General features: G+C 35.4%; 2 protein-coding genes and 1 non-coding gene across 11 annotated transcripts; 1 reads left to right on the top strand and 2 right to left on the bottom strand.

Annotated features, from left to right (window-relative positions):
* Positions 1-1,985: 1,985 nt before the first annotated feature.
* Positions 1,986-9,694, top strand: LOC127845527 (bursicon-like). The gene is made up of 2 exons (XM_052376535.1): positions 1,986-2,128; positions 8,515-9,694. Exons 1-2 carry the CDS (start codon positions 2,007-2,009, stop codon positions 8,909-8,911), a joined length of 519 nt encoding a protein of 172 aa, XP_052232495.1. The 5' UTR covers positions 1,986-2,006; the 3' UTR covers positions 8,912-9,694.
* Trnaa-ugc (transfer RNA alanine (anticodon UGC)) lies at positions 6,690-6,760 on the bottom strand. Its single transcript has one exon. It is a non-coding gene; the product is annotated as a tRNA-Ala (tRNA).
* LOC127845521 (ribonuclease Oy-like) lies at positions 9,335-27,896 on the bottom strand. 9 transcript variants are annotated; one of them, XM_052376525.1, is made up of 10 exons: positions 27,719-27,896; positions 24,125-24,180; positions 23,486-23,561; positions 22,342-22,397; positions 21,600-21,669; positions 19,986-20,053; positions 16,319-16,432; positions 13,638-13,686; positions 12,994-13,068; positions 9,335-10,032 (listed from the first exon to the last, which is right to left on the bottom strand). In XM_052376525.1, the coding sequence occupies exons 2-10, from the start codon at positions 24,166-24,168 to the stop codon at positions 9,814-9,816; spliced, it is 771 nt and encodes a 256-aa protein (XP_052232485.1). In that variant the 5' UTR covers positions 24,169-24,180; positions 27,719-27,896; the 3' UTR covers positions 9,335-9,813. The 9 variants fall into 9 exon arrangements, with proteins under 9 accessions (XP_052232485.1, XP_052232480.1, XP_052232482.1 ...); XM_052376520.1 differs by lacking the exons at positions 19,986-20,053; positions 21,600-21,669; positions 22,342-22,397; ... (1 more) ...; positions 24,125-24,180; positions 27,719-27,896 and adding exons at positions 17,593-17,638; positions 18,431-18,522; positions 18,569-18,936; positions 18,983-19,946; XM_052376522.1 differs by lacking the exons at positions 12,994-13,068; positions 19,986-20,053; positions 21,600-21,669; ... (2 more) ...; positions 24,125-24,180; positions 27,719-27,896 and adding exons at positions 17,593-17,638; positions 18,431-18,522; positions 18,569-18,936; positions 18,983-19,961.

Below are 27,896 nucleotides of genomic sequence, written 5' to 3'. Positions count from 1 at the left end.
AGTGAATTACAACTGTATACACTATCCAAAAATAATCCAGTAGATAACATGTACAAACAAGATGGCTGCGCCTATGTATTAGACATCAACAGAAAATTTACTAAATAAATCATAGCAGACGCTACAAGGTTTACCAGTAGAAATTTAAAGCGAAGGTTTAAACTGCATGAAAATAAACGATAGATAGTAGAATGTACTTGAGGCGAGTTATACCCGTATTGGAAAATAAGACCTTTAGCAGACGAATTATATTTGTGATGTAAAGGAAACCTATAAAACTGAAAATGTTTTAAAAGAAATGTGTATGAGTAAGACATATATATATAGGGGGAGATATTTTTGCACATATTAGCAAATGTGCAGAGACAAAAGTAGAATAGCATAACATATTGAAACATGCATTTATTCGTACAATATAACAATAGATGATTTATAAGAATATTGGAAAAAGTGTATAAGCCATAGATTTACAGCGATAACTAAAAACACATATATATCAATGTACAAAGGAAGGACTAGAAGGGAGATAATTAGAAACGTTGGATAACGTTTAAGTAAAAATAACAATATGCACACATATGACCAGTACATGTATTTATATATACTGATTTCGAGATGTTTATCACATTTTGCGGGAATAGTGCAATATAATTTATATATAACAATGCATTTATATATACAGATTTTTACACTCTTTACAAGTATTACGGAAATAGTGCAATTTAATACACTAGAATAAGATAATGTATACATGTGTACACGCAGACTGTACAACAAAGTTACACAGTCTACATGTAAACCTGTGCTATTTTGTAGAAAGATCAACACATCATACACCAACATACATACCAATAACACAGTAAACAAAGTGCAATAATTATTTATAAAATAAAATATCTCATATAGCTCAGCACCATTAGCGGTTATATACATAATGTTTTAATATGAATATTTGTTACTGTTATAAATATGCAATGTATGTATATAAATGAGAATAAAGAATGAAACTATCTGGTAATACGAATTTGTAAGCCAACGACCTTTAATAGTGGCTTGTTGTTGTTTTTTATTTCATTTATTTTTACTTAGCTGATTACTAAGGATGATTACGGGCCTTTAAGGAATATTGACCACGTTGACTCATATTGTTTCTGCAAACGGGATAAGTATTTTGTACAGGAAGACACCCGTATTGAGCGATTGCCTAATCATAATTTAGTTGCTCACATATTTACCAATTAAATTTGTAGAAATCTGTATAGGCTCGACGACGTTCATTTCAAACTAGCGATATGTTTTAGATACATATACAAATTTGCTTTTAACTACTATTTAGTTAAAGCAATTTACAATACTACCATCTTGAATCATCCGGGGGGGGGGGGGCATGCGTATACCCACTTACTTTCAAGATAGCGTCGTTTTCGTGATTTTTGTTGAGGATTAGCGGATCGTTTTACCCGGTAAATCACTTATATTTATTTTAATCGGTTACGCCCCTTCGGCTATATGGTGTTTGTGCTTCCCAAAGTTTTTTGTTTCAACATCGCAGACGTCTGGATAAAACATTTTGAAGGAAAACCATTCACAAATCTGATGTCTATTTACATGACGTTCGAGAAATCTGGTGTACAAATATCTTTTTTTGTTATAATACCCAGTATTAACGAACGTCTACAGTAAGATAGAACTAAAATCATGATTATTTTATTTGCCCGACGCCGTTTTATCTCTGATAACTAATGTATTGCCCAAGAAAAATGGTTTAACCCCTCTTTTTGGAACTGATTTCCATTGAGCAAATTGTGGAACCTGAGTCCTCGTTTCCAAGTGACGGACGTTTCGTTCCGTTTGTCATGATGCTAGCTGCTCAAGTTTTTTATTTACATGAACCATTATATGGGTTACGTTATTTCCTCCGACGATGTCACTGCATACATTTTCAGGTGTATTCTACACTTTCATACACGATACAAAATCATTTGGGTCTTAAATGTCAACGCTAGATGTGGTCTAGTCACTCTAATGGCTTACCGGAAGAAGATGTCCACTACTCCTCCACGAAAAACACGAAAACGAGGCCATCTTGGAGTATGTTCAAACTTCCAAGTAACCTCACTGAAATCCGGTAAGCTCCCGAATTTACTAAATGTCAGAAAAAAAGAAACACTCAAATTATTCAATAGTTTCGCGTTTTGTTATCTACTAACAAGTCCCTTAATACAATAATATTCATTCTCACTGAAGTGTTGTCCTCTTATTGTCTTGTTTCTGGTTCATTTTGTTCGTTCACAAACAATCTTGAGGTCTGTTGTATGATTTGTTAACTCATCGGTCTATGCGGTGCAAGAACTGAATATGCGCTTATTGCGATTTCAAAGTTAGATAGCCATTCTTCTATGTCTCACACCACAAACCGTTGTACTGTAAGAAATACATCACATGAATCTAAAAACGCGTGTGTTGAACTGCCAAACGTAACAGAAATCCGATTTCTAATCACGTTATGCTTTTTGCGTTGTTTTTAAAATCTGTATTCTGGGAAATTCTCTTCGATAAGAACTGCGCTGTAAGACAGCCAGGCTACATAATATGTGCGTAAAGTGTCGTCCCAGATCAGCCGCACAGGCTTATCAGTGACGGCAATTTCCGCCTAAAATGGATTTCCGCTAGGAAGAGACTTCATTTAATCAATTAATACAATGGAAGCGAAAAGTGGCGTCCATGATTAGCCTGTCTGGGACGACACTTTACGCACACACATGTAGAATTGGATTTCGAATCTATAGCTGTTTATTAAATTGATCGTTACCACAAACTTCAGCAAATTAGTTGAATGCATATTTACAAAATTTACTTAACATTGTTTGGGCAGGACTTATTATGTGACTTTAAGTTTTTGAATTTTAATTATATAATATATTTCAAAAGTCATATACATCACCATTGAAGTGCTCTACACATCCTAATAAACGGCCCTGAAAATGACTTGTTCAGCGTGCGATCATAAGAGGTGATTTTTATGTCCCCAACTCACTATAGTGGGGGACATATTGTTTTTGCCTTGTCTGTTGGTGTGTTTGTTTGCCCCAACTTTAACATTTTTCTATAACTTTTGCAATATTGAAGATAGCAACTTCATATTTGACATGCATCTGTATCTCATGGAGCTGCACATTTTGAGTGGTGAAAGGTCATGGTCAAGGTCATCATTCAAGGTCAAAGGTCAAATATATAGCTTCAATGTGGCGCAGAAGGCGACATAGTGTTTCTGACAAACACAGATCTTGTTTTTTTACATAAAAATGCAGTTTGTTATAATCTTCATAGTTAATAAACCCCACAGTTTATAAAAAGTTTTACTCTAAGAACAATGTTTATATGTTTTATACTGATCACAAAATCAGAGACTTATTCGCAGGGCATAAATGAATATTTAAAGTTAATATTATTATTATTATTATCAAAACAGACATGTAATTGTCTGTTTTGAATTGTTTATTCTAAATTTGACAATTACTAATTGTAACACAATATAACAAATCATGTGTGTAGGATATGTTAACTATAATTGCTATCATGTCCTGTATGTGATCTACGGGTATTTCGAGTTCCTTAAGCTATTAAAAAGGTAATGCACTTCGTGATATTTCGCCTTATTTCGTAAATATTGTCGCACCTAATTTTTACGGATATGTGGATATAACTAGTCAAAACAAAGCATGATTCTGCTCTCAAACCCTCCTGTAAAAATAGAAAGCCTCCGTGGTTCGGAGATTGAGCGTTGGATAGTTCGACCCAATTCTACCGGGATAAAAATCTGCAACATGCAAACGTTCAATTATCAACTGTTTACTTGTAAATATTATAATAATTTCAGGCTTTTATAACAGCAGAGTGTTGTTTATTAATATTATTATTAATGACATTAAAAAACAGACGAATAATCTTCGTCTTTTTCATCATCATCATCATCATCATCATCATCATCATCATCATCATCATCATCATCATCATCATCATCATCATCATCATCATCATCATCATCATCATCTTCTTCTTCTTCTTTTTCTTCTTCTTTTTCTTCTTCTTCTTCTTCTTCTTCTTATTATTATTATTATTATCATAAGTTCATAACCGTCATTATTATTTTTATTATTATTATTTGTTTTATTAGAGCTATTTATTTTATTATTATTGTTAGCAGTTTAGGACAGTTGTAGATGAAATAAGATATGCTAAATATTGCAAAAAATCTTTCTGATATTATTCTCAACTTCATCATGATTATGGCAAGTTTTTTGCAAACTTATCTGCTAATAAAGTATTTGTTTCTATTATTTAATCAAGGATACATCATAGAATACGTAAATATTCAAAGTGTGTATTTTCTGCGGTGGATTGTTTTATTATTCTTTAAAAAACGAACTATAACTAAATTTGTGCATGTTTTTCCGGTGTTCCGATGGAATATAACAAGACCTACGTGTAAATAGTTCCATTTTTTCTACTTGTCACATTTACTACCATAAAAAAGCTTACTTAATTTAAATACTATTTTAAAACATTGTATAAATGTAATGTACAAACCTCACCGACTAATATAATAAATACTGGAACACAATGTTTGCATGACATTTTGTTTAGTTGAACCTTACCGTGAGCTCTATCGCAAACGGCTGGTGGGGAAAGACTGTTAATATGCGAAATGACTGTACGTTTACTTCTTCTCTCTGGATAACAAAATGCAATTCAAACAGTTGTTTGATTTACTTTGGTATTCATTACATATCTTCAGTCGACTACTGTAGACAAAACATCTATAAATGCCGCTAGAACAATAATTGATAAACACTTAGTATAAAATATTGGAGCTGTAAGAGACCTCGGTCATTGTGCATTGAATTTAGATGAGTCGTGCTCTGAGAAAACTGGGCATAATGCATTTGCGTAAAGTGTCGTCCCAGATTAGTCTATGCAGTCGGCACAGGCTAATCAGTGACGACACTTTCCGCTTTATGGTATTTTTAGTTTCAAGGAAGTGTCTCCTTACCGAAAATCAAGTTAAGGCGGAAAGTGTCGTCCCTGATTAGCCTGTGCGGACTGCGGCGTATTATCTGGGTCTACGTTGTTTGCAAAGGCCTTTTTTCTAGACGCTAGGCAGTATCAATAACGGAAATATTATCCATATTAATTAAACGTATATTTCTAATTTGTATCAAAAATTTATATGGGAGGTAAAATCAAGTACATGTAACTTTTATTATAAAGTCGGTGCAATATGTTACAGGAAACCGACTTATCATATGACATAATTACTATGCATGACTGCACAAACTTAATTATATTAAAATATATAAATGAGTAAAATGAGCTGTATTTTTTACGACTTATAAATAACGACTTGAAGTGTACCCGACCCCTATTTTAATACAATCTTAAATGCAGTCTTTATGCTTATAAGGAAAGATTCAAAGGCTTAATTAAAACGTATTTTTACGAACGTTTTCCCAACATTTATTTCCAGAAAAATGTCCAGTGCTTATTAGACCAACTCCTACCTTACTTTAGGTTAATAATGATCTCAAAGTGGTCAGTTCCTTATTGCAACAAGATATGTCAGCGTTTTTCACGTAAGTTGTCATGTTTGAAGAGTGTCACGCTGCCGTTACTAGACTCGTTTTACTGTCACCAGAGCACGTTTCGATATAAAGCCTATCTCCCGTATCAAACAAGTTCAGAAAGGTCGACTTCGTATCGAGTGCAAAAAGGTTTGTTTGTCTGTGCAGTTTGACCACTATAAAAAGGTTGTTATTACGCTAATGACCTGTTGGTTGTTGATCATTTACGCGCAACTGTTGTGTCTGTTAATGGCCATGTTCAATGTGGCTAACGTTTGTGATTGCATGATGGATACAATCAATGGTCGTTGCCTGTGAGTATATTTTTGGCGTAATTTACATACGAATTTGCACATCTTTTTGAATGTATTATTTTTTCAATTAACCTATTTATGCCTAGTGGACTCTCCCATCCTTCTAAATTGGATCAATTTATTTCCAAAATTAGGGATGTCTAGTATATTTATTTCTATATTAAGAATATTTCTTACATAACTCCTTTAAGCAAACAGCGCAGACCCTGATGAGACGCTGCCTTTTTTCTAGACGCTAGGCATAAATGGGTTAAAACAGGTTCAAAAAGTACTAAACTCCATAATTGTATTGTGTCAGAAGATTAAAACAACTGTAAAAAAATAATTATTTTACAATATTGTATAGAATACATTGAGCAATAAGAAACGTATTTGATATTTGTTTGAAAACACTTTTTTCATGTAGTTACCTCAAATTAATAGCATCCAAAAGAAGACAACAGCTGTACGAATGTTTTTCAAGTTAAAGGGGCCTTTTCACAAATTTTGGCATGTACTTAAGTTTGTAATTAAATGCTTTATATTGATAAATGTAAAAATTGGATCTAAAAAGCACCAGTAAAAAGCAAGAATAAAATTAAAGAAAGAAAAAAAAGTAACCCTCATCTGGTCTCGAACCACTGACACCTGGAGTTCTGGAGTAAAAGTCTATGGCTTTTACCACTCGGCCATTCGTTCTCACGTGTGATCACAGTTTATTTACAGTTCCTACTTGCCTCTTCACGAGGTCTTTGCAGCCCGACCTATAATATTATGGAGATGCCGGGCATTGAACCCGGGCCTATCACATGCAAAGCGAGCGCTCTACCACTGAGCTACATTCCCACATTTAATTTTATACTTTATGTAATCAATCCTCCTAGATTCATAAAATATAACGACAACAACAGAACTCTCCACTTTATTCAATCGTTTAACATTTCAACGCTCTATAATTTTCAAGGTATTAAAATCCGTCAAAAGATGCATATAATGGATATTTTATAGCATGGTAAGTATTCAGTATTACTATTCCTCACAAACATCATAACTGCAACGAACATTTGCGATTCTTATTTTCCATTGTGTCAATGTGTCAAAACGTGAAAAGGCCCCTTAAATATAAAATTGTGTCAAACTGTTTAACCGTTCAAAATGATAATTTTAATATTAATGTATTTGTGTCCATTTTGTACTTTTCTGACATGTGAATTATGGATTAAAGAAAAGTTAACGGTATTTCAGAAGACATCAGAGAGCCGGGCGGTGGGATAGATTGACATTCCTAAGATTGTGACATAATATAAAACAACCAACATGGTGTGTCCTATACATATACAACAATACTCAGTACATATCTTCATACTCTAATTTAAAACCCCAAACGATCAGTTACAGATTGCACAAAAAGCAGGCAAGTGGATGCATTAATATTACAAACATACTGCTGAATGTGTGCAATAACAAAAGCAACAGCAATACGCATTGTTTCAAGTCAATTGGGTACGCTTTTACTAATGCATCGGTAACGACAACGAAAAACATGAACTTGCATGATTTAAAGCTTTCACTAAATGGAGTTTGCGTATATCTACGTAGTGGAACAAATCCCAACACTGGGGTCAATGTATCTGTGCAACTGTTAGTTAATAGCGATGGTAAAGCATTCGCTGATCACACTGGGGGTCAATGTATCTGTGCAACTGTTAGTTTTCAGCGATGGTAAAATATGCGCTGATCACACTGGGGGTAAATGTATCTGTTCAACTGTTAGTTTTCAGCGATGGTAAAATATGTGCTGATCACACTGGGGGTCAATGTAATTGTTCAACTGTTAGTTTTCAGCGATGGTAAAACATGCGCTGATCACACTGGGAGTAAATGTATCTGTTCAACTGTTAGTTTTCAGCGATGGTAAAATATGCGCTGATCACACTGGGGGTAAATGTCTCGGCAACTGTTAGTTTTCAGCGATGGTAAAATATGCGCTGATCACACTGGGGGTAAATGTATCGGCAACTGTTAGTTTTCAGCGATGGTAAAATATGCGCTGATCACACTGGGGGTCAATGTATCGGTTCAAATGTTAGTTTTCAGCGATGGTTAAACATGCACTGATCACACTGGGGTGAATGTGTCGGTTCAACTGTTAGTTTTTAGCGATGGTAAAACATTCGCTGATCACACTGGGGGTGAATGTATCGGTTCAACTGTTAGTTTTCAGCGATGGTAAAACATGCGCTGATCACACTGGGGGTGAATGTATCAGTTCAAATGCTAGTTTTCAGCGATGGCTTTAAACGTGTAAGCTCCGCCCATAGTTAATATTGCCGGTTAACCCATGGTTGATTTCTTTTTTTGTATATGTAAGTGTGCATGTGCCGTTATGAAATCCCACAGACGATGTTCTAAGTAAAAGCTTGTTATTAAATTGCTTTGACGATCCAAGGCAAATGTTCATGAAGACTATCCCAACTTTCTGTATTTTATATAAAGGTCTATATCTTCATTGAACTATTATATTTGGTTTTTGTTTTAAATTTAAGATATCAACATAATGAAGGTGAATAGAGAATTAATTATGTGAATGATTCTTTCAGGAGCATTCGTCTACCCAGATGCAACCTGTACGCATTGTTTGTATGGACGTCAACCGTTGTAGTGTTGCTTGTGACAGCAAGCGAATCTCATCCATGCAAGAGCAAACTTTCGTCACAAATAATTTCTTACAAGAACTGTGTTCCTAAAAGGATTCTCACACGACAGTGCGTTGGGATGTGCTCAACATTTACCCGCGTAGATCCGAACAATCCAAGTGCCTTTGAATGTTCGTGCGTCCATTGTAGAGAAATGAATATCAGATACAGGAAGGTAAAAATAACCTGTCCAAACGCTGATGGCTCAAGAGCATTTGTCAAGGAGACTCTTGAAATACCCGTTCCAACGAATTGCTCGTGTAAAGCGTGGAGTGAAGAACTTTATCATCAGGATGGATAAGGGAATTAATTGAAATTCCCAAAAATAATCATTGTCAAGGACATCCCAGTTACTGACAGATAACTTGGAATCAATGGCCGACATTGATGTGCACACAAAACACACGACGACGTAGGGAATTTTTCAGACTAGAAAGGAAAGGAGCCCCCTTTCTCTGCCATTCTTCTTTATCGAAATCCCTAAGATGTTGTCTCGAATGAATTGCATAATGCGACGTTGAAACATAGCAGACAGTATTGTGAACCAGGATTCGAAGAGTTACATATTATAGTCTCTTATTGCTCAAAGCTATATGTTAGTGGCATTACACTGAATAAGAAGCTTTGTGAACTGGTGTTTTATATGTGCGAGCTTTTTAATATATTAAAATTACCATTGTTTGTTTAAAATGATGTAATTATTATGATGAAACAATACAGTTACTGAAAATGAACAAGTTTATTTTGATAACGCTTAAAAAAATACTCAAACATAAGAGACTTCATGCACTATCAGATGATTAAAAATGGAATACAATATAATGCCTAAATGCTACAAAACAATCGTAATGCTACATAGAAAACAAAATAAACATGTACCAAGAAGGACGATAATGTATAATAAAATAATAATACAATAAATTCAACGACAGAGCCAAGTGATGTGTTTTGGTGCCTTTGTAATCCCTTATTGTGTACTTGACCTTTGACATAAGGTCAAATCTGATTGGGCATTATTATGGCGTATTAAGGCGCAATAGTTTGTGTTTTTTTACCATTCCTACATGTACTTGTGAAATGAAAATACATTTGTTGTAAAGATTTAAATAATGTATACAATCTTCACGTATTTAAATATATGTTCTATATATTATATATTGAAACGAATGCATTGTCTTTATTTGTTGCTGTTTTCCACGTTTATCAGATACCAGATAACGCCCCAAACCTTTCGAAATAGATCGTTTCGTCGGGACCATACTGTATTGGCGGATACGAGAAATGTTTGGGACATTTGGAGAAACCAGGACATCTGTTTCGTTTAATTTGTACGTTAGGACAAGCAACTGGAGTGAACTTCGTTTTATCGAGGCAGATCTGAATCTCGGTCAGGATATAACGTTTTTCTGGGTGCATGCGTCTCTGAAAATACAACACAACACAAGTTAGAACTAAAAAAATGGTAACATGTGGATTTTCGATTTCATTATAAAGAATGATAACGCACCTATGATAACAAACATACACATGTAGGATAGCACAAGTATGATATAAGACATATGTAAACACAACTATGAGAACACACCTGTGATAACACACTTATTATAAGACAACTATGATGAGACAACTATGATAAAACAACTATGAGTACACACCTATGATTACACAGCTATGATTACGCAGCTATGAGTACGCACCTATGATTACGCACCAATGATAAAGAAAAGAACAGAAAGAACATATAGGATAACACAAATATGATAACACAACTATGAAAACAAACCTGTGATAACACACTTATTTTAAGACAACTATGATGAGACAACTATGATAAAACAACTATGATAAGACAACTATGGTAACGCAACTATGATTACACAACAATGAGTACGCACCTATGAGTACGCACCTAAGATTACGCACCTATGATTAAACACCTATGATAACACATATTATTACACACTTATGATTAAAAACCTATGATTACACAATTACGATTACACACCTATGATTGCACACATATCCTAACACACATAAGATAACACAAATATGATAACAGACATATGTAAACACAACTATGAGAGCACACCTGTGATAACACAACTATTATAAGACAACTATTATAAGAAAACTATGATAAGGCAACTATGATAACGCAACTATGATTACACACCTATGATTACACAACTATGAAGAGGCACCTTTGATTAAACACCTACGATTTCAAACCTATAATTACACAACTACGTGTTGTCTTAATATTATCTGGTTCATTTATGTAAATCATTACAACTCCAATATAAGGCTTTTGTAAATAAACTTATAATTATTTGTCGAATGTATATATTCATGTATATCATAAGATTGTTTGATCTAGTTGTCCATGTGTTGGCTTTTATCTAATTGTATTTTGCCGCTAATGTATTATTACATCGGAGGTGCTGACCCAATAGTTTTAAGTGTAATTATACCCCTGACCGATTACGAAATTTTAGCGCGCACACATGTGAGATTATCATGCTTCTCTTCAATGTTAATTCATTCGAAAGTCACGCACTCTTCGAACTATTGTTGTAGGAATGTTGATAAAGAGTCAAAAACAGAAAATCGATTAGGATCAGAGGTAAATCAATATTAATGAAGGTTAGATGATTTCAACAATTTTGACGAGGAATTTGCAAATGGTAAAGGAAATCAACACACGTGAAAAAGTACTTGAAAGAAAATCGAGTAAAAACAATTTCAAATGTTAACAATAATTTTCATGTTAAAAATGCATAATTTAAGTCTTACAATTTGTTTTAGTCTTAAAAGGGCACACAGGTAAACAAAGGTTTCAAACAGCGCTGGACAGTTAGTTTTGAAGCATAATGTAACGACACGAACGGTAAACATGTTTTTTTTCATACGTTTTATTGACTTATGGTACCGAGATCCGTGAACTTTGCAGGGCAAACGCCCTTTGCTCCATAAAGATTTCAGTCTTGGATAGGGTCAGATCGATGACGAGTAGGATACGCGAGATGTGTTTTACGGTATACCGTTAGGGCCATCATGGTTACACATAAAATCCAGAGGCCGACGCTGGCGAAAGTTCGATAGTACGATGGCGACAATGCGATAGTTCGCTGGCGACAATGCGATAGTTCGATGGCGACAATGCGATAGTACGATGGCGACAATGCGATAGTACGATGGCGACAATGCGATAGTACGATGGCGACAATGCGATAGTTCGATGGCGACAATGCGATAGTACGATGGCGACAATGCGATAGTACGCTGGCGACAATGCGATAGTTCGCTGGCGACAATGCGATAGTACGATGGCGACAATGCGATAGTACGATGGCGACAATGCGATAGTACGATGGCGACAATGCGATAGTACGATGGCGACAATGCGATAGTACGATGGCGACAATGCGATAGTACGATGGCGACAATGCGATAGTACGATGGCGACAATGCGATAGTACGATGGCGACAATGCGATAGTACGATGGCGACAATGCGATAGTTCGCTGGCGAAAATGCGAAAGTACGATGGCGACAATAAGACAGTGCGACAATACGATAGCGACAGTGCGATAGTCGATTGCGACAATGCGATAATACGATGACTACAGTACGACAACGCGATAGTACGATGGCGACAAAGCGATTGTCATATCGTACTGTCGCCATCGTGCTATCGCGTTATCGTACTGTCGTCATCTTATTATCGCATTTGTCGCACTGTCGCATAGTCGTTATCGTACTGTCGCATTGTCGTATATCGCCTTCCGGTACACATGCGCACATCGTATTTTTTCCTAGATGGAGCTACTTTTAAAAATGCTTTACAGTTCGGCATGCCTTACACCAATACCCAGTCTATAACTTAGTAAGAATATGATTTCATTATAACTGTTACCTCTTTCAAAGTACATCTTTATAAAGTCATCTACTGATCTAAATATTTTGTTTCTGCAATAAGAATAGTTTTATGTACCGGAAGGCGATAGTCGACAATTCGATAGTACTATGGCGACAATGCGATAATGCGATAATACGATGACGACAAGCGACAATACGATGGCGACAGTGCGATAGAACGATGGCGATAATGCGACAGTACGATGACGGCTGTGCTACAATACAGTACGATGACTATCGCATTGTCGCCATTGTTCTATCGCGTTGTCGCATTGTCGCCATCGTGCTATCGCATTGTCGCCATCGTACTATCGCACTATCGCATTGTCGCCCTCTGAATTTCAATGTGTAAGTAATGGTAAAATGTTCAGCGAATGAAATGGTATTATGTGAATTATCCAATATGGATTTTCACATACTAGATTGTATTATCGCATTATTTAGGGTATTAAAATTGCTCTATACCTTTCTAACGCAATAGCACATAAAGACAGCCTCAACCCCAGTGGTGTTCTTCACTGCGTCATGCACTTGACCAATCTGTAAGAGATACTCAAAAACGTCTTTTTGATGACATTAATGTAATCAATAAGCTTATCGCATTAAACACTTGCTTACACATAAATACGTGAGAATATAACATGGCGATAAATGCGCCAATATAAAATATGTCATATCTATAATATTCATCTACTGATTTAATTTGGGTTGTCAATAAATTAATCTTTAGATAGTTAAGGGGTATGCGATTATGTTTTAATGTTTTACATTTGTGTAAATATAAGTACCAATTTACTTTTTAATAGCGCGTTTTCTCTATGCCCAAATTTGTTCAATATTGCGGACATAAAAGTCAAAACTTAGCTCATTAGCAGGTGAAGTGCAAAACGGTGTCTGGTAGCTGGCATACTATTGGATTGATGTTTTCGTTTGTGTCAAGTATCGAATTCATAATACTATAAGCTGTTACGGTGTGACTATATTACTATCATGATATGTTGTTGCTGGAATAATGTGTTTGTAAACTTAATCTTGGTAGAAAAAGCAACTTGAAACTGTCTCACATTAATAATATAAATACCTTTCCAAATAACAAAAAAAAAACTTACGGTGTAATTAGTCGTCTGATTTGGTGTTATGCCCGCAACTTCCAGGATCCTTAAATGATAGTACATGTATATGAGAGATTATGCAGTGAATTAAATTGTACTTTCATTATATTGTCTTAAGTACGTGTATGTTATCAGCACATAAAGATTCCTGCTCGAAAATTATACTTCCATTATATTGTCTAAAGTACGTGTATGTAATCAGCACATCAAGATCGCGGCTCTTAAATTGTACTTTTATTATATTGTAAAAAGTACGTGTATGTAATCAGCACATCAAGATCGCGGCTCTTAAATTGTACTTTTATTATATTGTAAAAAGTACGTGTATGTAATCAGCACATCAAGATCGCGGCTCTTAAATTGTACTTTTATTATATTGTAAAAAGTACGTGTATGTAATCAGCACATCAAGATCGCGGCTCTTAAATTGTACTTTTATTATATTGTAAAAAATACGTGTATGTAATCAGCACATCAAGATCGCGGCTCTTAAATTGTACTTTTATTATATTGTAAAAAGTACGTGTATGTATTCAGCACATCAAGATCGCGGCTCTTAAATTGTACTTTTATTATATTGTCAAAATTACGTGTATGTTATCAGCACATCAAGATTTCTGCTCGAAATTGTACTTTTATTATATTGTCTAAAGTACGTGTATGTTATCAGCATATCAAGATTACGGCTCGGACGGGTTTTAATACAATCCGATATGTTTGTTGCCGATTTCCGGTGTATACGTTTTGTATTCAGTGTATAAATCCCTATAACATAAAAAAAAATCTGACTAGGCCTGGCAAGAATTGATTGGAGTTTATCTAGTCAGAGGAACAGATGAAATGGGCAATAGTAACAATAATAAACGTCGGCATAATATGTATATGCGTATTAATTAAAGGAAATGAAGAAACCATTTTCTACACGATATTTGTTGCAAGATAAAAAAAATCCAATCAAAAGGGTATTAAGTTTTTGCAACTAACTGGAATTGGAATAATTTTATTATTTAATATAGTTTGGTTTTATGTTTGATAAGAACGATGTTCTGTCATGAATGGATCCTCTTGCAGCCTTATATCCCTGTGTTGACCATCGACAATTTTACATGAAATAAATATACAGGAAGATGACAACTAAACGAGAGTATCCTGCCATGATCATTCTTGTTACAGCACTAAGCTGCATTGATGACGTCATCTTGTTCATAAAGTTTACGTCATTAAGCGCTGACATTTGCTTCACTGACTGGATATTAACCACAACTTACCTTATATAGGAAATACACGGTCACCGCGTGACATTGCTTTATCCATGAAATATGAAAAATGTGTCTTCTGTACGAGGTAAGGTGAAATTACATGGGCCTTTTCACAGATTTTGGCATGTATTGAAGTTTGTCATTAAATGCTTTATTTTGATAAATGTAACTATTAGATCTAAAATGATCCAGTAAAAAATGAAGTATAAAATTTAAAAAAGTAAAAAAAAGAAAACCTCAACATGGCTCGAACCACTGACCCCTGGTGTCCTGGAGTCAATAGTCTATCGCTGAGACCATTCGGCTATCTGTGCTCATACTATAATGGTCGTATTTTTTACTTTATATAAGCAATTGTCGTAGTTTCACAAAATATAACGGCAACAACAGAACTCTCCAAATTATTCAATCGTTTCGCGTTGCAACGCTTTATAATTTTCAGGTTTTTAAATCGCCAAAAGATGCATATAGTGGCTATTTTAGAGCATGGTAAATGTTCAGTATTGCTGTTTCCTCACAAATATCATAACTAAAACGAAAATTTGCGAATCTGAAACAATTTTTTCAATTTTGTAATTTACCAAATCGTGAAAAGGCCCCTAAAAAAGTTTAATTCAGCGATTGAAAATTTAGACACATGACATGTATGAGAACAGATAATCAACCCATTGGAGTTTATATCAAGCAGTATTTGAATTGTTATTTTACCCAGCACCCCCCCCCCCCCCAACAAAAAAAATGAATAAAATATTTCGACGCATTATAAGTTTATAATGCCACAATATCATTAAAAGTTAAACACAGACATTAAAATAACTTTAAATCCCATATATTGAATATACCAAAAAAAAATATTGAAAGTTGATATGCCCCTTGAAAAACATCGAAGTCAAAAAAGACTTCTATGATCTAAATAAATAATGTGTTCTCTGCATCAAGCGTGTATTCCCGTTAAAAGAACATCTCTGTACATTATCAAATGTTTATTCCTTTTATCGCAGTAAGATCTAAATTGTCTAAAACATACTAATTCACAGTGAGAGATGTGGACTGTCATGGTGACCTATTCAACCATTCAGCAGATTAATTATAATCAATTAGCTCTTTTTCGGTACTATATATGTATGCATTATATAGCCATGTATTTTACATGTAAATGTTGTGTCTTTTTTGTCATGTGTGGATTGGCAATTACTTATCACTTGCCTTTATTAAATAAAAGACAAACAAAGATTGCGTCCGCAGGAGAGAAAGTACATATAGATCTACGTATCTCCCCATCTACGTAAATTCCGTCATGTATGACAAGTTGCTATTTGTTAAAACACGTGGTATGTAAGAGTTATGTTAAAAAATATAAACATGTACCGATATGAACATTGGGGTAATTTTTATTGCGTGTTTTGCCATTTCACTTACTGGAGCAGGCGATACTTCCTGTTGAGTTCAAGCCCCTTCCTAAAGTAATTGTATTCTCCATTTGTTGCAGGAACGTCCTTGGCACAAACACCGTGTTTTGTCCATTCATGGTCCCTTAAATTTAGACAAAAATAATGTTATAATTTTATTTCTTTATAAAAGAGACTTTTCTGGCCGTATTGTGTAAAGTAAAATAGTCTTCATATTGCTGCACTCTAAAATGTAGATACATTTAATGAATTAATGGCCATCATGTTTGATGTGTTCATTTTAATGTGGTCATTTGCAGACAGACAGACTGACAGACAGACGGATTAGTCTTATTTCTGTACATACAATTATAAATATGATAAAAACATGGTTCAGTTGAATTTCATTGCAGGCTTAGGCAGTGTATTCAACAAAGGACTCATTAGACATTTGCTGACAAAATTGATCTGAAGTATCTAGCGATAAGAAACCAGGTTTAATATTAAAAATATCATCAAACATATCTTGGCGAATTCCGCCATACAAGTTGCAGTGCATTATCACACGCTCTTCATTGTCTATATATGTGAGGCAGCGAAAGCAAGTCCGTTCATGTTCGGGTACTTCCTCGTATCTGCCTGTTTCTATTCTAAGGGGTGCAGACGGGCATCTAAATTAATCTAATGCACTTCTTCTTAAACTTCATCTTACTCTTGACATACTATAATATTTAAAATAGAGCTCAGTTTCAACATTAGTTAAATGTCTTATAAGTTCTTAATTTATTCCGTACGATTCTTGTTCTCCAATCGTTTTTATATTGTTCAAACATAAGAGTAATTCTTGGTCGGTTATCCGTTTGCATGTAGAGTTTGTTATTAAATTGTCAGAATATATGCCATCGATGTTTTTTATGACACTATATTTTCTATGTCTAAATAAGCATTTTTTAAATGTTTGCGGCTACGATACGACCAAACGAAAACACGCTTGTTCAGTCACGTGTCACTTGCTGTCCATGTTCACACAGCGGAAATAGTGTAACATTATGCACATCCACTGACGCACGATAGGTGGTTCCCAGCTCATATCGCCATTGACAGCCGCATTCGGTGTGTACCTGTAAACTCCAAGGAAGTCCATTGACAGCCGCATACGGTGTGTACCTGTAAACTCCAAGGAAGTCCATTGACAGCCGCATTCGGTGTGTACCTGTAAACTCCAAGGAAGTCCATTGACAGCCGCATTCGGTGTGTACCTGTAAACTCCAAGGAAGTCCATTGACAGCCGCATTCGGTGTGTACCTGTAAACTCCAAGGAAGTCCATTGACAGCCGCATTCGGTGTGTACCTGTAAACCCCAAGGAAGTATCTTCCTGCGCTTTGATGCATGGTAATTCCCTAGCTCCCCATATGGCGGCGCCGTAGCTGATAATCGGTCATACTATTGTATCGAAGAGCTCGTTAAAGAAAACAAACGGCATTCCTCCGAACGTTCTATCTTTGTGTACTCTAGTGCACGTGTTGCTGGGTTAGCTACAAATGCAGCGGTAATACATAAATGAGTCGTGTTCTCAGAAAACTGGGCAAAATGCATGTGCGTAAAGACGACACTTTCCGCCTAAACTTGATTTTCGGTAAGGAGGGACTTCCTTGAAACTAAAAATACCATAAGATGCATTATGCCCACTTTTCTCAGAACAAGGAACAAATGTTCCGTCAGTTGTACGAGTCGCATGTTGAGTCCAAGATACCTTTGATGGTCTGTGTATTCAATATTTGTTTGTATAGGTCCCTGTCAATATCTATGTACATAGTCGAACTATCTTTTTTTAAGAAAACGTTTTGTCGGAAGATTTTTATTAATTTAGTATGTGTATGCATTATAATAAACAACGGGTAACTAAAAAATATATAAATAAATAAATAAATAAAAACAAACAACATTGTCATTGACATCGAGCGCCTATGACTGCCACTGGCTCTTTTGTGAAACTCTTTCTGTTATTTCCATACCATATATACCCGTATATTGGAATATTTCATTTCGTCTTAAGTGTGTTTCTGCTAATCCTACTATGTCAATCTCAATGGAATTTAAAACTGATTTCTAATCATATTGACAGCCGCATTCGGTGTGTACCTGTAAACTCCAAGGAAGTCCATTGACAGCCGCATTCGGTGTGTACCTGTAAACTCCAAGGAAGTCCATTGACAGCCGCATTCGGTGTGTACCTGTAAACTCCAAGGAAGTCCATTGACAGCCGCGTTCGGTGTGTACCTGTAAACTCCAAGGAAGTCCATTGACAGCCGCATTCGGTGTGTACCTGTAAACTCCAAGGAAGTCCATTGACAGCCGCATTCGGTGTGTACCTGTAAACTCCAAGGAAGTCCATTGACAGCCGCATTCGGTGTGTACCTGTAAACTCCAAGGAAGTCCATTGACAGCCGCATTCGGTGTGTACCTGTAAACTCCAAGGAAGTCCATTGACAGCCGCATTCGGTGTGTACCTGTAAACTCCAAGGAAGTCCATTGACAGCCGCATTCGGTGTGTACCTGTAAACTCCAAGGAAGTCCATTGACAGCCGCATTCGGTGTGTACCTGTAAACTCCAAGGAAGTCCATTGACAGCCGCATTCGGTGTGTACCTGTAAACTCCAAGGAAGTCCATTGAAAGCCGCATTCGGTGTGTACCTGTAAACTCCAAGGAAGTCCATTGACAGCCGCATTCGGTGTGTACCTGTAAACCCCAAGGAAGTATCTTCCTGCGCTTTGATGCATGGTAATTCCCTAGCTTCCCATATGGCGGCGCCGTAGATGATAATCGGTCATACTATTGTATCGAAGAGCTCGTTAAAGAAAACAAACGGCATTCCTCCGAACGTTCTATCTTTGTGTACTCTAGTGCACGTGATTTGATATGATTTCTAATCATATAGTTTCCGAGCATTTGGCGTTGTTAACACCGTTTGGGTTCCAATAACCGCATGTTACCTAGCGTCTGTAGTAGTCACGATGAGTATGCTAGGTGTCCCGATCAGCCCGGCCACCTCGACCATCATTACTGTAGCGGTGTCGTCTGTGGTCTTCGGTTGTCTTTCGGTTGACTCTCGATTGTCTAGGCGGTGTGGTGGACGCCGGTGCGTTCGTTCGCGTTGTCTCGTCTCTGAATGGAATCTTGGTTCACTGCGCACCGTCTTCCTATCGTTGTGTCGCCACGAGTCTGTTGCCATGAAGAGTGACATTGTCGCCTCCGATAAGGATGACAATTGTATGCAGGTTTACTTCGTTGGGAAGGTATCTTTGCTCTTTTCATCTTTGATGTAAACGTTCTTGTATTGGTGGTGTACCTTGAGTTTTGTTTGCTTGCTTGACAGGATGGTGCCCTTATCATTTTCCGTTCTGCACGTTGCATTTCTTTACATAATAACATTTCCATTACCATATATTGAATACCGCTTTACCGAGAATTTCTGATCATGTGAGTAAGCGTTTATACATGGCATACCGTGTCCTTATAAGTATATAGTTGCGTTTGTTGTGTAAAATGTGATACGATACTTATGTTAACAATTCATTTAAGGTAGGATACCCATTTGTAACTATTTGAACAACCTGTTCATCTACCGTAGATAAAGTAAGTTTATTTTCTCTAAAAAAGGTTAAGCAGTTGAATAAAAAATTAAGAATGACCTACCACAACCGGTCTGCTTCCGTATCTTTAAACAGATTGGGCCAGTAGATCAAAAGTTCGTTTTTAAAACTCTGAAAAACAGACGTTCGTATGTAAGAAACATTTAGGAAACATAATTGCGTGTATTTTACAAATAATTAGTTCAGTATAATGAAAGTATAATCAATTATAAGCACTAATTTAAAATTAAATTCCATAATATTTTTACAATTGTAAACCTAGTATTTAAGCATTGTTTTAGAAGAATTTTGCATTACAATAATTAAATGACTGACTGTTAAGAAATAAATGCATCACATGCTTTTTAAAATGCTAACATTGCACTGCAAGTCCAACTTATGCAATTGGAAATTATCCAATATGTATTTTTTTAAGAAGTTAATTTCTATTTTAAAAGATAAATTTTCCAATGTGTATTTTGTTTGAAGAAGTCATTTGTATTTATACAAAAAGCATACAATTACAACATGTAATATCGCATGGTTCTATGGCTTAATGTGTTATGTTTCTGTAAATACCATGTGTTTTTAAATAAAACACATTCAAATCAATGCCAACAACAACATTTACCACGTGTTTCCATCGAAAGTTCTAACACGTCTATACCAATACTTGAGTTCAGTTTGTTTCCGAGAATAACAAGTTATTATCTAAAGGAATAATAAACTTCCAAAGGCATCATCGTGACATAAATTGAGTCTCATTCTGAGAAAACTGGGCCTAATGCATGTGCGTAAAGTGTCCTCCCAGATTAGCCTGTGCAGTCCGCACAGGCTAATCAGGGAAGACACTTTCCGCTTTTATGACACGTTAAAATAAAGTCTCTTCTTTGCAAATACCGATTTAGGCGGAAAGTGTCGTCCCAGATTAGCCTGTGCCGATTGCACAGGCTAATCTGGGACGACACTTTACGCACATGCATTATGCCCAGTTTTCTCAGAACAAGACTCAATTATTTCATATAACAAGACACATGAGTGGGACATAATGAAAGGAACTAAATACAAATATATTCCTTCTTAGCGACAATAGATCAGAACGTGGCATTGTAAAAACCTATCACATGATTGATTGGATTGTAGTAATAAGGAATTCTATTACTTGCCATAAATACGAGTGCAGTTGCCGTTCCCATTTCGTTATACTTAAATTTGAATTTATAATAAATTACAGGTTGCTAATATTCATGACAAATATGTGGCATACTTTATTTCGAGTTCTTTTTGTGCAATATAGGTTAACCGACAAAAACAAGTTACCAAATTATGTTGCATTTGCTTTAACCTATTTGTTTATTGACTATGATTGGCATGCTGGAAACATATAAGTCTCGCTCATGATAAGCCTATGCAGTCCGCACATGCTAATTATTTACGACACTATCCACTGCTCGCCTGGAGAAGATTTTCGATGCGAAGATACTTCCTTTAAAAACGTACGTAAAATCGGAAAGTGTTTTCTCTGATTTACCAGTGCGGACTGCACAGGCTAATCTGAAACGACACTTTAATCAGTAATCACACCAATAAAGCCTAATTTTCGCAGAGTACTGCTTGTGTGTATTCAGCATTCTGTTCAAGTATAGTATAGCAAGATAATTGATGACTGCAATCTTACGGCAATTTGGTTCTCATCGAATGGCTCTTCGCTGCAGTGATAAGGACCCTCATGGCTACCGTTCGTAGGCCTATAAAATACACGTGCCGAGTCCGTAAGGCCATTACTTAAAACTTAAAAGTCTATATGCTTAACTGTTTGCAATCATTTTGATTTTTATGCATTTAATTGTTCACACTCACACCATACCAAGCATGTGTGTTATTTTGGTTCATCGTTCTCAAAACCATATTTACAAAAACTACACAAACAGATACAAACATTCTTACCGGTATATAAGGAACAAATTTGGTTGGAGTTTACATATAATAATATGTTAATATGTTACTCTTTTATACCATTCCCAGAATGATTTGTTGTTGAGATTTTGTCAGTGAAAGTAATTAACTGTGAAAGATTATATTAAGGCCGTTCTATATGTTTTCTTTCAGTCAATTCCGTATTTATTTGAGACTCGCTCTTAGAAAGCGGGGGTTTGATGCATATTCCTAAAGTGTCGTTATAAATAACCCTGTTGTGGTGTTCTTGAGGGATGACACTTTCCGCCTTAACTGGATTTAAGCTAAGAAGAGACTCCTTGAATATAAAAATACCACGAAAGCAGAAAGTGTCGGCACTGATAAGCCTTTGAGGACGGCAAAGGCGAATATGGGACGACACTTAACGAACATGCATTAAACCCTGCTTTCATGTAGCGAGGCTCTTTTTATTGCTTATTGGGAGCTTTAGGCCTGAGTGTTACCAGAGTCCATGTATGGTCCACGTGGTGATGTTTCTGTCCACTTGGCAGCTATGAACCTTAAATACATCAGGGCAATAATGAGTCTTGTTCGTGGGAAAACTTGACTTCATGCATGCGCACAAGTTATTCTGGGACGACACTTTCGGTCTAGACTAGATTTTTGTTTAGAAGATACTTCGATTAAACAAAAAATCAATAAAAGCGGAAAGTATCGTCCTTGATTAGCCTGTGCATATTGTACAGGCTAATTTTGGACGACACTTAACGCACATGTATGCATTAATCCCATTTTTCCAGAACGAGGTTAATATTAACTTAGAACAGTTTTCCACTACAAAACAATCCAGTGTAGATGGAAAGTGTCGTCCCTAATAAGCCCATGCGGACTACACCGGCTAACCTGGGACGGCTATTTACGCAAATGCATTAAGCCATGTTTTCAAAGACCATAACTAAAATTTATTATATTAGAGTACACGGGCATCAGCATTGCCACTTTAATGTTAGGCCCCATTATCTAGAAAAAATAATTGGTATCAAGTTCGTATTGGTTGACCTCAACTCAAGTATTAATACAAACATGGATCGCAAACCATATTGAAAATAGTGTATGAGTTTAGGTTCAAAATAAAATAAAATCACCTAAATTTATTAAAATAAAACAAAACGTTAAAATAACAACGCGAAAATTAATGTACAACGTGGCTCGTCAATCATCACGTGGTTGGTTTTAACGGCAGGGATTTGATATCGAGCTTTGCTCTGAACCAGTCTTATCTCTGCGCGTAGGTTGCTAGATCTCCTGTCAAATAAACTAAGTGTTATACACCGACTATCTTCGAAACCTCCAAAAGATAGTTTTTGTTTTTTAGTATTTCTCAACAAATGACAGGCAAATCGATGTCGATGGTAACAGGTATTGTGTTTATTACTTTGTATTTAGTTGATTAATCTCGATGTTATAGATATTTTTACATAAAAATCCCTTATATTAAGAACAACTTTGAGGTTTACGTATTTACTGATTAAAGCTCAAAGCATTCGAGAACAACTAATGCGGACTGCACGGGGTAAACTGGGACAGCACTTAACGAACATGCATTACGCCCCATTTTCCCTAAACGAGGCTCCATGGACGACTCACCTCGCCTGCTGAAGCACAAACGCCGGGTGGCCAAGACTGTGCGAATGTAAAGTGATCATATTCAGAAGTCCCGACACTGAAATTAAATCAGGAACAAATAAACTAATAACACGTTGAGTGTTAAAAACTGACCTTTTACCTTTCTTCAAAACAATAGCACAAAGAACTTTTCAAACGGAAGGAGTTTTGGCCTCAGTGGTTATCTTATGATATTTAAACATTTGCGTTGTTCAAATGTGAAGTTTTTCTCGACTTGATTCGACAAAAAATATATGGTTGTATTTTTTAAATTTCCAACATAAATCAAGTTCTACTTGGTTAACATTTATTTTCCGGCGGAAAAAGTTCACTTTAAACTACTCAACTACAACTGAGTATTGCAATGGAGTGATTTATAAATCACGAAGCTAGTTTGCGATACTTTACATTTCTGATCCTTTATGGAACAAGTTATTGCTGTTTTTTGGTTAGTTTGTAACATTTAACAAGCTATCCTTTATATTGGTATAAATAATACATACAACAAAGACATTAAATGCTCATGAAAAATCACTTTAAAACAAGTTTACTCGATGTTTTAAATAAATGTTAATCATTGAACCGTTTGAACATGAAATCAATCGGGTAAGTAGCCGTTACCTAGCAACGACTGTCGGCAGCCATGTAACCAGTATCCACATCATTATGAAAGTGGTCTGAAATCATTTATAAAACAAGGGATTTGAACCAACAGCTAAATATATACCAAGAGAGCACACCATCATGATGGTAACAAGTCTGAAATATGTACATAATTTGGAACATTGTTTGGTTTCATACACTTGATAACGTATTATACAAAATTGAACTATTATAATAATAATAATAATTATTATTATTATCATTATTATTATTATTATTATTATTATTATTATTATTATTATGATGATTATTATTATTATTATTATTATTATTATTATTATTTAAAATGATGATAATTTATAGTTATAATAAAAATAATAATAATAATAATAATAATCATAATAATAATAATAATAATAGCATAATCATTATTATAGTTATTATCATCATCATAATCATCATCATCACCATCATCAGCCCAAGCAGCAGCAGCAGCATCGTCATAGTCGTCGTCGTCGTCGTCGTTGTCGTCGTCATCATCATCATCATCATTATCATCATCATCATCATCATCATCATCATCATCATCATCATCATCATCATCATCATCATCATCATCATCATCATCATCATCATCATCATCATCATCATCATCATCATCATCATCATCATCCTCATCATCATCATCATCATCATCATCACCATTATAATCATCATCATCATCATCATCATCATCATCATCATCATCATCATCATCATCATCATCATCATCATCATCATCATCGTCATCATCATCATCATCATCATCATCGTCATCATCATCATCATAGTCATCATAGTAATCATCATCATCATCATCATCATCATCATCATCATCCTCATCATCGTCGTCGTCGTCGTCGTTATCATCATCAGCATCATCATCATCACCACCATCATCATCATCATCATCATCACCATCATCATCATCATCATCATCATCATCATCATCATCATCATCATCATCATCATCATCATCATCATCATCATCATCATGAAAAAAAATGAAAAGACGAAAAACAGGAAGAAGGATGTTATTTTTTCTACTTCACATATGTACACGTGACTTACTAAAACTCAAGGAATGTACGCAAGCCGGAAGCGAATCAATTGCCCAGACAGTTTCACTTGAAATCGAGAGCATTAAATGTAAGCGAAAAATTATTTCCTGTTTAAATAATATCGCCGTCAAGCTTGAAATAATCATGTACATCAGAAGAAAAATACACGTAATATTTTGTTCATACATTACTATGTATTATCATTCACTAATTAACGTTTTTGATTATTGCATTTTGATATGTTTTCATGTCTTTGTTAATCAATAAAAAATAGATAAGATAAATAAAGATAATCAGGTCATTATTCTAATAGGAGGATGTTCAATACAGTTAATTGTCTTACTTAAGGGGGCCTTATCACGTTTTGGAAAATGGACGAAATTAAAACAGCAACATGTTTAAGATTCGCAAATGTTCGTTGTAGTTATGATATTTGTGAAGAAACAGAAATATTAAACATTTACAACGCTCTAAAATATCCATTATATGCATCTTTTGACGATTAAAAAACCTGAAATTTATAAAGCGTTGCAACGCGGAACGATTGAGAGTTCTCTTGTTGCCGTTATATTATGTGATACTACCATAATTGCTTATATTAAGTACATTGCTCATTGTATGTGCGCGGATGGCCGATAGGTCCAAGCGATAGACTTTGAGTTGAGGGTTGCTTTTTCTCATTTTTTGTTTTGTTTTTACTGGAGTTTTTTTTAGATCCAATGTTAACAATTATCAATATAAAGCATTTAATGACAAACTTTAATACATCACACACTATTTGAAAAGGCCCCTTTAATATACATGTAAATAATCTCCATTTTGTTAATTTAAAATTAGTTCCTATATTACCGAAATAATTTTTTATCTCGCATTCAAATAAAGCGTTTGTTTCCTACTTCAACTGTAATCTATGATCATTGGTAACATAATATGAAAACGATAAACAATGTCAACATTATTGGATAACTGTTTTAAGTTAGTTAAATACCCCAGCATTAATTTAACTAACAAATATGAGCATTACTTCGTGAAACACATAATTTATGAAAAGGGTTATGTGCAGTATTTTCGTAACACTTCTATTCATTTGCTTTATCATTGTCTGAATCCTTTTGGTGTGCCGTTTTTTTTTCTCGACCGTCGAGGTGTGATGGAAAGCGGTATGTTTATGATCTGTCAGTTATGCTGATTTATTCACAACGTACATTTAGTACTTCGTGTACTGGGTAGCGTGTATAGCGCTCTATAAAACGAGGCTTAATGCTCGCGCGTAAACACCGCACAGGCTAATCAGAGACGGCACATTCTGTCTTTATGGTAATTTTCTTCTGAAAAAGTCTCTTTTACTCGGAAATCAGGTTAAGGCGGAATATATCGTCCCTGATTAGCGCGGACTGAATAGGCTTATCTGCGATGACGTTTTACGTACATGCATTAAGCCCTATTTTCGCAGAACAACGTTCGTTCAAATTAATCGACCACTACAAATGACAAAATCCTATACCAGGTCAAGGGCGTAGCTAGCATTTTTTTAGCTGTAGGCTCGGATATGATACATAAAAACGGGGGGTCAGTGGATCCTCCCCCGGAATTTTTTTTAATCCTTTAACGCATGTGGTGAGATTTAAACCATATCTAGACACACAATAAGACTTTGTCCTGTTTTTCTTTGATATTTTACTGTTTTATCTCAATGTCAGAGAACTAAATTTTGTTTTTGTTCGGTATCAAGGGACCGAACCGACCCGGATTCAGTCAATGAATCGGGATACGGGGGCAAGTGCTCCATTTTAAATTCCCGTGGTCAGAAACATCATCAATGTTTCTTCAAAATCCAACGATAATCGATTACAACTTACTGTAGTGTTGAAAGTGAGACAGCTAGATCTACATGTAGATCTATGTAAACTTGTAACAGCAAGTCACGTGAAAAGAAGCGAGCTAGAATCTATGCACATATAAAGAAGTAGAGTTGATAATTGGAAGATATGTCCTTTGAACACGACCAGAAAACATTGTCTGAGGATTAGTTCAATATGAAATGCAGATTTCTAACACCTCACCCCCCCCCCTCAGGGTCAACATTTAAATGCGTTTTTCGAAGTTGAAGCATTTTTATTTTTTTTCAACTATAAAAAAAAAATGTAGGCCCGGGCAACCTGGGCCTAATAGCAGCTACGCCACTGCAGGTATTTAAAAAACAATAAACGGGTAACTAAGACTATTACAGGAGTATGCTTCTACGTGGAAAAAATACAATTGTGAAAAAAAGGACTACTACGATCGTTGCGAAAATTACATTGTAAGCGTACACAACTTTTTTTTTTGATAAACTGTCGTAAGCCTGCAAATTTTAAGGATGTAAATGGGAAACGGCTTTTACAAAATGGAGATTTATAATACAACATGTGAAAACATCCATACAAAATCAAACAGTATTTTTTCAAATCGGTTTATATAGTTATAGTAATATAATCAAAATTTTAAACATATGAAATAAAAGTTAACTTACGTTTGCAGACGAACTCTTTATGCATTAATTTCGAATAGCCTTTAATTAAAAAGAGCTCATTAAATTTCCCGCTGTAAAGGACATTATTTCACCCCATCAAAACATAGATTTACATAAAACGATCGACCCATTTTCCCTTTTAGAACTAAGCAATAAAACTTCCTTCAAATGAGACAAT

The sequence above is a fragment of the Dreissena polymorpha genome, chromosome 9 (assembly GCF_020536995.1).
Source record: "Dreissena polymorpha isolate Duluth1 chromosome 9, UMN_Dpol_1.0, whole genome shotgun sequence".
Classification (NCBI taxonomy): Eukaryota; Metazoa; Mollusca; class Bivalvia; order Myida; family Dreissenidae; genus Dreissena; species Dreissena polymorpha.
The sequence above is the reverse complement of the archived record's forward strand: the minus strand, read 5'-3'. Positions and strand labels throughout refer to the sequence as shown.